This window comes from Amphiura filiformis, chromosome 8 (assembly GCF_039555335.1).
Source record: "Amphiura filiformis chromosome 8, Afil_fr2py, whole genome shotgun sequence".
In the NCBI taxonomy this organism is placed as follows: domain Eukaryota; kingdom Metazoa; phylum Echinodermata; class Ophiuroidea; order Amphilepidida; family Amphiuridae; genus Amphiura; species Amphiura filiformis.
The window spans coordinates 49121404-49133405 of record NC_092635.1 but is presented as its reverse complement, the minus strand read 5'-3'; the positions used below and the strand labels follow the sequence as shown (position 1 = coordinate 49133405).

The following is a 12002-nucleotide window of genomic DNA, read 5'->3' as shown; positions in this document are numbered from 1 at the left end:
GGGGGGGCAGCTTGCCCCCCCCGGCCACCCCACTGGTTACGCCACTGACACACAAAACCAAAAACTGAACTGCGACGCCACCGTACGACGAAAAGTTACCCTTTTTCGGGGTACGTGGGTTTGTAGCATTTTTCGAGTGAGCAGTTGAGTGACCCCCGGGTGTACAACCATTATATAAATCAAACCTTAGTGTAATAATCTCCATAAACCAACCAGAGCCAGTCAGTTCCTAAGAGACACGGCAAAATTCGGACATTTATCTCAAACTCTTCTTTTGTGTGTGTGTGGACATTTATCTCCTTGACAGAAAGAAGGTAATTATACTAGCAGGAAATCGGTAGTTGAGATTAATACATTGTCATTTCTTTTATTGAACTCATTGTTGTTGTTTTTTTGTTTTTTGTTTTTGTTTTTTTGTTGTTGTTGTTGTTTTAATTTCAACTCATTCAGTATTACATATTAATTTGTGCCAAGCGGAAAAGAGGAAAAAAATTTTCCTCTTTTCCGCGATTTTTCCGAAAAATCGTGGGTTTCGCTAGCTTTTTAAATACTGTAACTGAAAACGCGCATACCGCATAGTTTTTATGCATGTGCGAACAAAATTTTAGGAACATACGGTCAAAATAACCGACTTTTCCAAACATTTGCCTCTTGCCTATACAGGGTGTAACAATAAACTTTGTACAATTGCATTTTGACTTCTCAGGAAAAAACTAAAAGAGTTATGGCACAAATGTAATATGCAATAGAATTAGTGATATCTTGGCTAAAAGAAGACGTTTAGTTGGTTTATTTTACTAGCTTGGGTTCAAAAGTTATGTCCGATTAATTAAATCGTCCAGAAAACGTGTTGGGCCACTTTTGCCATGTTAGCGTATATCAAGTTTGAACCGCGTTGATTGTGTTTATCGTGCATTGAACATCAAAGAACTCACACAAAAGAATTATAAGTGGTGTTTCTTCATATAATTAACATGAACTTAATAATAATATGATATTTCTTTAAAATCTATAAATGAAGTCATGAAATCTCTTTCGAATTATCTTATAAATAAAGTAATTTCTCATATCCCTGAGATATCATTGGTAAAATTGAGAACAGTTTTTGCACCCATTAAGTACAAAACAATAAAAATTTGAAATTAAGTTCAGCTGGGCTTCTAGCTGTTGGGGCGACCACTATTGCCAGCATTTCTGTCAACAACTTTTATATACTTCTCATAGTTATATGTTATTGTATGCCTTGAAGGAAGACGTGAGTTTGGAAAATGAGCTATAAACAATCTGATGGTTTCTGCTTGACTCCATGTGCTACCGAATGTCACAACCAAAAAAAATACGCTCTTCCAACGTTAATTGGGGTTGAAGGTGTTGAGCTGCAGCCACGATATCTAGTAAATGAAGTTGTTATGTCAGTGCTTAGTTGTGACTTTCAAAAACTCAAGGAGATATTCTATTATGTAATCATTTCTACCACTTCGAATACCCCATTGTTTAAGTTGACTTATCATAAGAGCACCGTGCAACTGGTCCATGGTTTAACTCTATTCAGTCACTTCTGTCACATAGACAAAAGTGGCCCAAGCGGTTTTAAGACTAGGTTACATAATTGGCTATATCTTTACTTGTATACCTACGATTTTATTGAAACAAAGCTTATCTGGTGGCTAAAGAAATTATCTTGATAGACATATTGATATCAAACCAAAAAATAGGCGGCATACTTGTGTCATTCTATTTTCAAAATTGTACACATTTTATTGTTACACCCTGTAGTTCTTTAATTATATTCATTGCCGATTGTCTCTCTGCCTCTCTCTTCTCTCTATCTCCCTCCTCCCCTGCCCCTTCCTCTCTTTTTTCAGGAACTAAAATGGAGAAGAAGTGGAAAGCAGAATTTTCAGAAAAGCATGATCCAAAATACTGCTGCAATTCCAAAGATGTCAAAGGAGGTAAATTGAAAATGTAAAATGTCACTCAAAATGCCGTTGTTAAATGTATAACTTCAGAGCAATTTTCGCAAAGCAATTTTCGCTTTGCTCTAACACTGAATCATACGCATAATGTACCGTGTTAAGGTAATACGATGTATTGTTGGTCGAAGCAGCAACAAAAACTGTAGTTCACAGCATCTTGAGAATGGTAGTGAGCTTTAGCAAAAATTGCATTGCTCAATTCATAGCGAGCGTGTAGAAGAATTCAAATATCACAGATATACTTTTGTAGGTCCTGTGGTTCTTGAGTTATGTTGTAAAGAGGGCTGACACTTTTGTAAAACGTACATAACTCATTAACAACAACAAGGTGTTAATTTTTAAAATAATATATTGTTCTAGATAATGAAAATCGATTTTTCGGTTGCTTCGACCAACAATACCTCGTCTACCCTTAAGCAGGTTTTCAAAGTATATGATTTGTAGAAGGAACTTTTGCATAACACCAAAGTGTTCAATATTATATTGATTCATAATGAAAATCGATTTTTTTTTTTGGCTGCTTCGACCTACAATATCTCGTATAACCTTAAGCAGTTAATAACAGGGGAGCATGACCTCAAATATTGATACAAATCATAGATTTAAAATCTAAAATCTATGTACAAATAGAGCTGGCACACAAGAGGGGTGGAATGGGTTGTATGACGATATAAAGGAAATCTCAAGAACCAGAAGACATATGGAAAAATAAATGCGACAATTTCCTATAACATGTAGAAGTACACTTCAGTTGTTTAGTCAAATGGCTAAATAAAACTGAATTAATAATGGCTCCTGTCATCCCACTCGCCTTGAAACATCATATTCACGGGAAATGTATCTTCGTCAGGTGGCACGCTGAACTATACTATACTCCCAATCCAAGAAAAATACAGCAACCATTTTTTGGGATTTAAAAAATATTATCCTAATTGTGGGATAGGCTTTTATACGACGGGGATTCATAACAATTAGTGGGTTTTTAGCGGGTTCACCGTCGGACCAGTTCAGAACTGTCAAGCTTTCGTCAGGAGTAGCTCTGACTTCTTCAGGACAAAGTACCTAAGAATGAGATATGTAGGCCGCCCCTTGCATACTGGTGGCTCTGAAAAGAGCCGTTCACTGAAGATTGCCCCTTGCAAAAACAGAGAACAAGCAGATCTCACCTATCTGCTAATTTTAAAGGTTTTGGTGGCTCTGAAAAGAGCCGTTCACTGAAGACTGCCCTTGTCAACAGAAAACATGTAGACTGCATAATTATACTGTAATGGAAGTATACGGCGTACCTGGAACGGTTTGGTCACTCACGGACCGATGATTGATTGTATGCGCGATGAGCGAATATATCACTTAATTGCGGGCGTGGTAAAGATTAGCGGCCCATCTGTGATTGGTTGTTTGATATTATCCTGTTTTGTCAAATGAAACTCACCAACTTTCGTATGCTGTGACAATCAAGCTCAAAGACTAATTGCAATGTTACGCAGCCTGATTTTCTTTGATGACTTTGACCACAATTTTTTATTTTTTCAAATATCTTAAAAATACAAGAATGTAAGCTAATTGAACAGACAGTAGTAGGAAGGTAAGGAAAGAAGGTTAGGTAGGCATGCATATAGGTATCATGCATAGTTGGATCAGGTTTGTTATACCGGTAGTTATTTAACAAATTTAAATTGATTTAAAAAAAATTGAAATGCAATGCAATTGCAATATATGTGTTCATGTAGTGTATAGACGAATCCAACGAGCCAAGTCATGGTCAGGATTTGGTCGGTCATATTTGGGTCCCCGCATGCACCAAACTGGCGTTGTGAGTGCCCAATTGGGTGGATTAAACGCGCTTAAAATTCGATGTTAGATTCTTTTGTGTTGTAAACTGTCACCATTCTTAATCTTTTGTCTACGTGTAACACTGGTGATAGAATGCAGTTTAAAAGACCCTCAAAGGCCACATCATTTCACATTTTAGGTGAGATAGAGCCGACGGGGACCCAGCGATAGCTGCCATTGAGGTGTAGGAATGCGTGAAATTGGATTCGTCTATAGTATGTTCTTTGTATTCAGTTTTTGGTATCAGATCGTTTCACATAACCGAACATTGCAATGTCGACTGTAATGTGAGTTCCTGTAGTGTAGTATGTACTTTGTATTTATTTTTTGATATATTTGTGCAATAAGTTTGTGCAATCTGTGGTCAAGTTACCAAGTTTAACATAATCATGCCATAATTGTAATGGTAACAAAATCATAGCATAAAATGCAATTCGACAATTCACCATCATAATTTATTTATTTCAGGGCCTATCGAAGATAAAGTGTCACAATATCTGAAAGAGATTTCCGAGAGGCTTGATAAAGATGAAGACGTGTTTTACGATGTAAAGGAGCGTGCTAAACAAGGTAAAAACACATAAAGGCTGGTATATAGCCACATAGCCACATACAACCACCTCCCTCCCTGTATTTTCTATACGGGGGAGGGGTAGTGGACTCCAATTCTCGCTATTCGCAATAAGGGCGCCGCCAGCGGTTTGCGATGTAATCATGATGTATCATGGGAAAATCGTGATGTATCATGGGAAAAGGTCGACATCCAAGTCCGCGCAATACGAATATTACCATGCTATTACATAGGAACACGTGACAATATTTTTTAGTTTGTCAATATAACGGTATTACACGCAAATCGATAGAGAAAAAATTAATTGTGCACATTTCAAATCACATTATTAAGTATTATTGAGTATCGATTCGCGTGTAACACCTTTATTTTGACAAACTAAAAAATATTGTCACGTGTTCCTATGTAATAGCATGGTAATATTCGTATTGCGCGGACTTGATGTCGACCTTTTCCCATGATACATCACGATTACATCGCAAACCGCTGGCGGCGCCCTTATTGCGAATAGCGAGAATTGTTGGGTACGTTATTCGCGAGAAGTCACGAAAGGCCACACAGGGGTAAAAAAACTGAAAATGCGTCGATTCTGTTGAAAGATATATCAAATTACTCGTCTGATGACAAGGATTAACGAAATGTATAATTTGTGCTATCTACGACGTGTCGTTATTAAGCTATCCTACAAAAACCTCATTTGTAGGCTAAATGACAACTTTGGTTCTACATGGATCAAAATTTCAACTAACTCCGATTTGGGCAAAAATGGTAGCAAATTGTTTGTGTAGCTGAATAGAATCAGAAAAAGAATAGTTTTGCCTATCTACTGTGTTCACTTAATGAGATAGAGTGCAAGGGGAGGGGAAAAGATTTTTTGGCAGGCCGAGGGGGGAGGGCAAGCGATTTTTGGCAGGCCGAGAGGGGGCATTGTTTGGCACGCCATTGGGAAATTGTACAACCGATGGGCTTATAATTATTGCACAGCCCCTAACGGGTATATAAAAACGTTTTTTTAATAACGTTCATAAAACGTTGTTGAAAACGTGATGCAAAACATTCTAACAGAATGTTATTTAACTGTTGACAAAATATTTTGTACAAATATTTGCCCAAAATATTTTGCATAATTATTGATTTGCGCGTTCGTGCACAAATGTCTCGGTAAAATTCATGATGCTTCCTCCGCCATTGGGGTTACACATACGGGGCCGGTGGGCAGATGGGGGTGGTATAGAAAAAAACAGGTGGACATCATTTTAGCCAAGTTTCACACGGGGTTTCTTAGGAACATAATGAATTGTGCAAGAAGTGTGAGAAACATTAGGAAACGAATTTGGAGAAAACCTTCTGTTAATAAAATAATATGATGAGCTACCAGCCTGGGTGGCTCACGCTCCAGTAATTTCAGATGATTGAGCTCAGTAATACATCAAAGAATGTTTTCCAATTCATGAAAACAAATAGATAATCAGCTTATATATTTTAGCCCTATATCAACGCAAAGTTTGGTGTTTATCCGGGAACTTAACTTATTTTCACTAAATTCTTACCGGCACTATATTTTAACAAAAAATCAAGGTGTTTACTTGAAAATGCGCGAGGCAATTCTGGTGAATTTCTCCACGGTAGATGCACAGAGCTGGCCTTCCCCCAGCAACAAAGGGCCACGTGAGGTGCAATCATTTCCCCCTGCTGAGATCCCGGGCTGAGATGGTAGTATATGTAGGGGGAGGGCACTATCACGCTGATTTGGATGTTTTTAAGTTGTTCAGTTGAATTTGCCATGTCAGAAAACATATAACTATCAGACACCAAAATCATTGAAGTTGGACAATCTTAACCGAATTAGTAAAATTGCACCCTGTCCATATAGCATCTTAACTAAAGGTCGCAGATAGGGCAAACTATACATTTTTGGATTCCTTATGACCAGACGAGTAATTTGGTTTATTTGATAATTTTGACCCCTGTTTGACATTAATTGTCCCCTACCAAAAATGGCCAACACTTTGAAGAGGGCAGCCCAAGCATTTTTTTTCAATATCCCTCAGGCATGGCAAAAACACTTTCAAACGTTTGTTCCAAAGATTTCGTCGCCAGACATTAGCACAGGTCTCTTACTATACCAGCATATTATGTGAGTGGCGCCCCGGGCCTGTGATGTATATACCAACGGCCCATAAGGGGGTAGGGGGAACTGGTTCCCGGCCCCACTGGCTACGTCACTGGATCGATGTCAATTTTGATCCATTACCATAAAAAGCTATTTATACTATAATAAGCCTACTATTGTTTAAATCCGCAGAAGGTTGTGGTATTCCACCTGCTAAGATGGACGGAGCAAAAACGGGCGAGGAATTCTTGGACCTCCTTCAGAGCTACGGCATCATCAGTCGATTTCATGTAACCTACATTCCGTGGCTACTGCACAAAGCTGATGGAGGCAGAGATCTTGTGAAGGATTGGAGAGACATCGAGAAGAAAATACCACCGCCAAAATCCTCTTTGTTCGTATCGAATCTGCCAACATTGCCAACAGGTATGCTTCAATAAAATTGTTGCTCTCTTTGTTTGTTGCACATTTTGTTCAAAAGATGCCAGGGAAGGGAAAAGCTTGGAGAAAGGGTCTTCGAAACATTTTGTACGGTGATGCGCCACGCAGACTTTCGGATGCTCACTCTCTCTATACCTACTTTTTGCTGTTTTTGCCACTCATCAGTATACCAGTTTTTCACACAAAAAAAACCCCCCAAAAACGGTACAAAATTTGCCATAATTTGGCTCTTTTAGTGGCACTTTTGACCGAATGCGCCCAATTGGGCGCAGTGGTCTCCACTGAAAACCCACCATCGTTATAACGAAAACGCTGAAAAGTACCCCCAAAACTGTGGCACATACCTTCTACTTTCAACCAGGAAGAGACCCCGGGAGGGGGGTATCACCATTGAAATACCATGTTCTTTACAAGCTGATTTTGTGAATTGTAACTTTTTGTCTTTTCAAAAGTCTTTTCACAAACCTGTCTACGAGGCCGGGCTACGGAGTCATATTCATTGTATGTACCACATCAAAATGCATTTTAAAAAATGCAACATTTGAATATTCCACACAAAATTATAGCCGGATGTCAAGGCACGGGTGTATTGCATAATGCATAACCAGCCCCCCCCAACGTTTCCTCCCAATTGCTTGTATTGGAAGATCGGTATATATATCGAAATATCCCCCCACCCCTCATGGTGGCAGATTTTCCCTAGCTGTCCCTCGATCGTGAAAGTCTAGTTACGCCACTGAATGGATAGGCAAAACAAGATAATTATATCGTCCACACAAGTGCCTATAATTTGATCACCTGGGAAACCTTTATTTCAATCATAATTCTCATTTTGCTCCGATTTATTCTTCTCACAGGAAACTTTCGCATTGAGATACAAGTTCAACTCAAAGAAGATGGCAATGTGCACATATTTCGTTTGCAAAAGCAACTGCATGAAACACTTGACAACTTGCCAAGTGAGCTGATATGCTTTCTCGGTGCCACAAGGATCAAAGAACATAACGACTGGATCATCTTGACAATTCAGATGCCGTCATCTCGTCGAGGGAAGAAGTTGAGAAATATCCCTGACACGTTGTACAATCATCTTATGTCGGTTCCGTACTGGATACACGAGAACAACGTCATTGGGGTACACGTTGGGAAAAAACACTACACCACCTTCAAGGAAGTAGAAGAAGGTTCAGGTATGTCGTATGCAAAAATCGAGCCATGGCATTTATGTACAAAAGACACAACCATATCAATTTGTAAGCGCTCTTTAGCAAAGTCATAGTTCATTGAATTTACAACCGTATGACAAAACAGGCGAAAATAGTAACTTTTTGCACAAGATTTGCAATTTAAAGAGAATTGGCCATTGCTCATTGAAATGAAGCTTGTATATGGACAATATATAAGTCTATATTTTTGGTCAAAAAGTCGTGCTTGGATAGGTCGTTTTCAACAGATTTACCACATTCGCCTTGCTATAAACATTGAATTGTGTTATCTGTTGACCTAATGAAAAAAAAGTGTTTTTAGTGGGAAGTGTTAGCTTTCGTTCAATATAAATAAAAAGTTCTGATTGGATGAAGGGAACATTTGAGGTTTTGACAAAAACCAATCACAGATGCCTATTTTTCAGCTAGAAGCTCACACAACTCTTATGATGCTATGCACTCAACCGTGTAGTGTAATCAAAGAGAGCGTAGAGACATTTCACTGATTGCTTGGAAGCTCTTTGGACGAAATTGTGTGCTCAGGTGTATCGAGGTGGAAACTGTGCATAGATGGTTTATAAGAGAATCGTTTCTGTAGCCAAACCTTTCCATATGAATTTGCATACTTGAAATGCATGTTCGAACATCAAAGAGAAATGAAAACAAATCTGAAGGTTGCACACTGAACCTTCAGAACCTTCAGAATGCTTATCCTGCACGAAAACGCCTGGTGTGGCTATCTAAACATGCAGCGTTGTCATGCATGCAGCTGGCTAATAAAGTGAGCCTTCCTAGAGAGTTCTTCGAGGTCAATATTGTCAAGTTGAGATATGAAATACTTCAGGTTTTCTGTTGTCTTCACTGACACACTGAAAAATATTATTGGCGTAACGAGTTTAAAGGGGTTGGCCGTATTAGGCCAACATATGTTTGATCTGGTTTGGCAAGCACTAACTTTTATTAAGTTATTCGTTGGTGCCAAAGTGTTGGACAGTAATCTTCGAAGATCTTTGGTTTGATTCTGTATTATCACGGTATATTTCTTAAAGAGTGAAAGGAGTTAACAAATTAACTGAACATTTATTTATCTCTATACAGAAGAACCTGTCGATTTGACGAGGGTTCCCGGTGCTACTGGTCAGGAGGTTGTTCACCGTACCTGTGAAATAGTCGATGAGATCTTTCCCCCTAATAAGGGAATCTTACGCCGCATCGCTTGGGTCGAAACAGGTGACGGCAATAACTACTATGACGAAGATGATACCGGTGGAATATGGCATGTAAGTTAAAGCCATTTAAATATCGGTCAGGTTTTAAACGTTTTATTCTTTGCCAAAATCATTACATAATATTAGTAACAACTGTCAAGGAGGTTTTATGATCATTTTCGAAACAATGAGGTAACATGACAGAAATCCACTTTGCCGCTTAACTGCAACTGTGGAGCTATATCTTAGAATTGACTGTAACCACGTGACATAACAGATCAACTCGTCTATAGACGAATCCAACAAGCCAAGTCATGGTCAGGATTTGGTCGGCCATCTTTGGTTTCCCGCTTGCACCAACCTGGTGTTTTGAGCGCCCGATTGTGCAAATAAAAGCCGCCTAGCACCTAGAGAATATGCAAAGACGAGGAGGGTTAATAATAGAAGATTATATACAATAGAGGTAATCCTGTCGCATCTATTCATACATAGTCCTTTTGTTCATCCATTTGTACATCTATGAATAGATGCGACGGGATTACCTGCGGAATTATCTCTATTGTATTATTCTATTAACCCTCCTCGACCTTCTCTAGGTGTAAAGCGGCTTTTATTTGCACAACTGTTGAAACTGTATTGTGTTGTAAACTTCTTTTGTCTACCTGTGTTTTTGCGGCGGAAGGTGTAAAACGGGTGATGGAATGCAGTTTAAAATTTCCGCCAAGGCCGAATCATTTCACATTTTGGATGCATTGTAGCCGACGGGGACCCAACTAAAGGCTGCTAGTCAGGTGTAGAAATGCGTGTATTTGGATTCGTCTTAATCGTCTATAGATGTGCTAACATAACCGGCAATATAATCTGAAAGCCGCCGCGTATTAAAGACAATAGCAGCCATTTTGTAAACACGAATCTGTCTTTTCTCTAGAGAAATTACCATTATAATAGAATGGGGCTTCAAGTTTGTCAATACTGCTGTTTTCGTGTTTTGCCAAATTTTTCATTTCAATGATACCTGAATGACTTATCCTTCACTTTTATGCAATTTATAAACAATAATTATTTTGATACTTGGATCACCGATTTTTTGTTAGCGGCCAAAGCCGTTGATATGAAATTGGTTTGGTCCATGTATTTTACCTGACAAGGTGGTCTCACGCTCTGTTTGTATCATGACAGTTGTTGCATGTACAATCAACAAAATTAGCCCTAATAGTTGGCACACCATTATGTTGGAACTCTTCATTGCCGCGCTGATAGTTCCGTGAAATTAGTATAACTATGTTTGATGAGAAGTACATACCTTCTCCTTTCCACTTTCTTCCCCATTCCCCCTTAATCAATGTTGGGGAGACTGGAGAACCCAATGGAAAAAGTACTTTCATCAACATTAGCCTAACATTGAACTGGGGGAGAGGGGTGGCGATTTACATTTAGTATGCCAGCGTGTGCCAACATTAATTTCCTTGATTGTGTATGTTTGATTTGTACAGAGATTTGGAATAAGCCAAATCGGCATTAGAAGTTTGCAATGCATTGTGGGACAGTTTTTGCATTTTTAGGACACTTTGTCCTTTGACCTATCGCGAAATTCAGAAAAATTGGTTTTTGTGCATACAAAATATAATTGAAAAAGTTTTACTAGAATAAAAACAAATCCAAAAAATATATTTATTATATAAATTAATTATCTAAATATTTTTAATGATAACATTGTTACAATAATAAATAAATAAATAATAATTAGAGCAATTTCCCCGATATGTCAGAGGTCAAAGTGTCCCAAAAGTGCTCTCAAAAACCGGAAGTCACAATGGCGATTGGGCTTATTGCGCTGTCTCCTTCAGCATGTTGAGGCACAGTTATATGACCGCGATACAAGGGATATTAAAATTGTATTTTGGTGGTTTCAAAAGATTAATATACGAAGTACAAACAAACATATTGGGGATCATCAGTACCATTATTTTTTTCAAAGCTAGCCAATTTTTGATGCTGCTTGTGCAATAACTGTATAAAACTGGACTGTGAGCCCAGATGGCCTTTGATAACATCCTCATTAAAAAGCTTTGTGTTTCTGTTTTGTTAATTTAACATGTTTAAGGTTTCTAAAGAGAAGTTTGAGGAAACTAAAGACGTTTCGAAGAATCCTAAATTGAAGGAATTCCACGACAAAATCAAAGCGGCATTTGGTATAGTGTGGGAGGAACTTGGGTATGACCAGTGTGATACACCCCTGTATTCTGCCATAGCTGCTCGGATTTGTCTATTAGCAACAGAAAAGGAGATTCCTGGCGAAGCTGATGTGAAAGAACAAGCCCTGTTCTGGGAAGAGATTAATTGTAAAAATAGGGATTACACGACGAAAGCAGCGGAATTCGTGCTGCAAGTTGAAAAGCTTCCTGAAGTAGAAGGTAATAATTATGTTTTAGTTCACCTCAAGTTTGGTATTACAAGCGTGTCAACCGCCTTTTTTCATGAGCGGCGATTCGATACTGCGACCAGCGAAATACACACGCCTATTCAGCATCGAAGTGGTTACGTAATTCTCTCGGTTACGGATCACGCTATTTTGGTATATACCTTCGAGTGTCGCTGTAGAAGTGACGTAATTAATCGGATTAACTACCATAGTAATAGATGAATACAATTTTG

General features: G+C 38.5%; 1 protein-coding gene across 4 annotated transcripts in view; it reads left to right on the top strand.

The window, feature by feature from the left end:
• Nucleotides 1-12002, top strand: part of LOC140159151 (uncharacterized) — a 53209-nt gene that overhangs the window by 26014 nt on the left and 15193 nt on the right. Inside the window, exons 1-7 of one of the 4 annotated variants that reach the window (XM_072182510.1) lie at nucleotides 190-314; nucleotides 1866-1952; nucleotides 4278-4379; nucleotides 6686-6919; nucleotides 7792-8124; nucleotides 9238-9419; nucleotides 11452-11761. In XM_072182510.1, the coding sequence (XP_072038611.1) occupies nucleotides 1874-1952; nucleotides 4278-4379; nucleotides 6686-6919; nucleotides 7792-8124; nucleotides 9238-9419; nucleotides 11452-11761 (1240 nt within the window). In that variant the 5' untranslated portion in view covers nucleotides 190-314; nucleotides 1866-1873. Of the gene's footprint in view, nucleotides 1-189; nucleotides 315-1865; nucleotides 1953-4277; nucleotides 4380-6685; nucleotides 6920-7791; nucleotides 8125-9237; nucleotides 9420-11451; nucleotides 11762-12002 lie in introns of those variants that run through there. The other 3 variants (XM_072182511.1, XM_072182512.1, XM_072182514.1) reach the window with 3 other exon arrangements.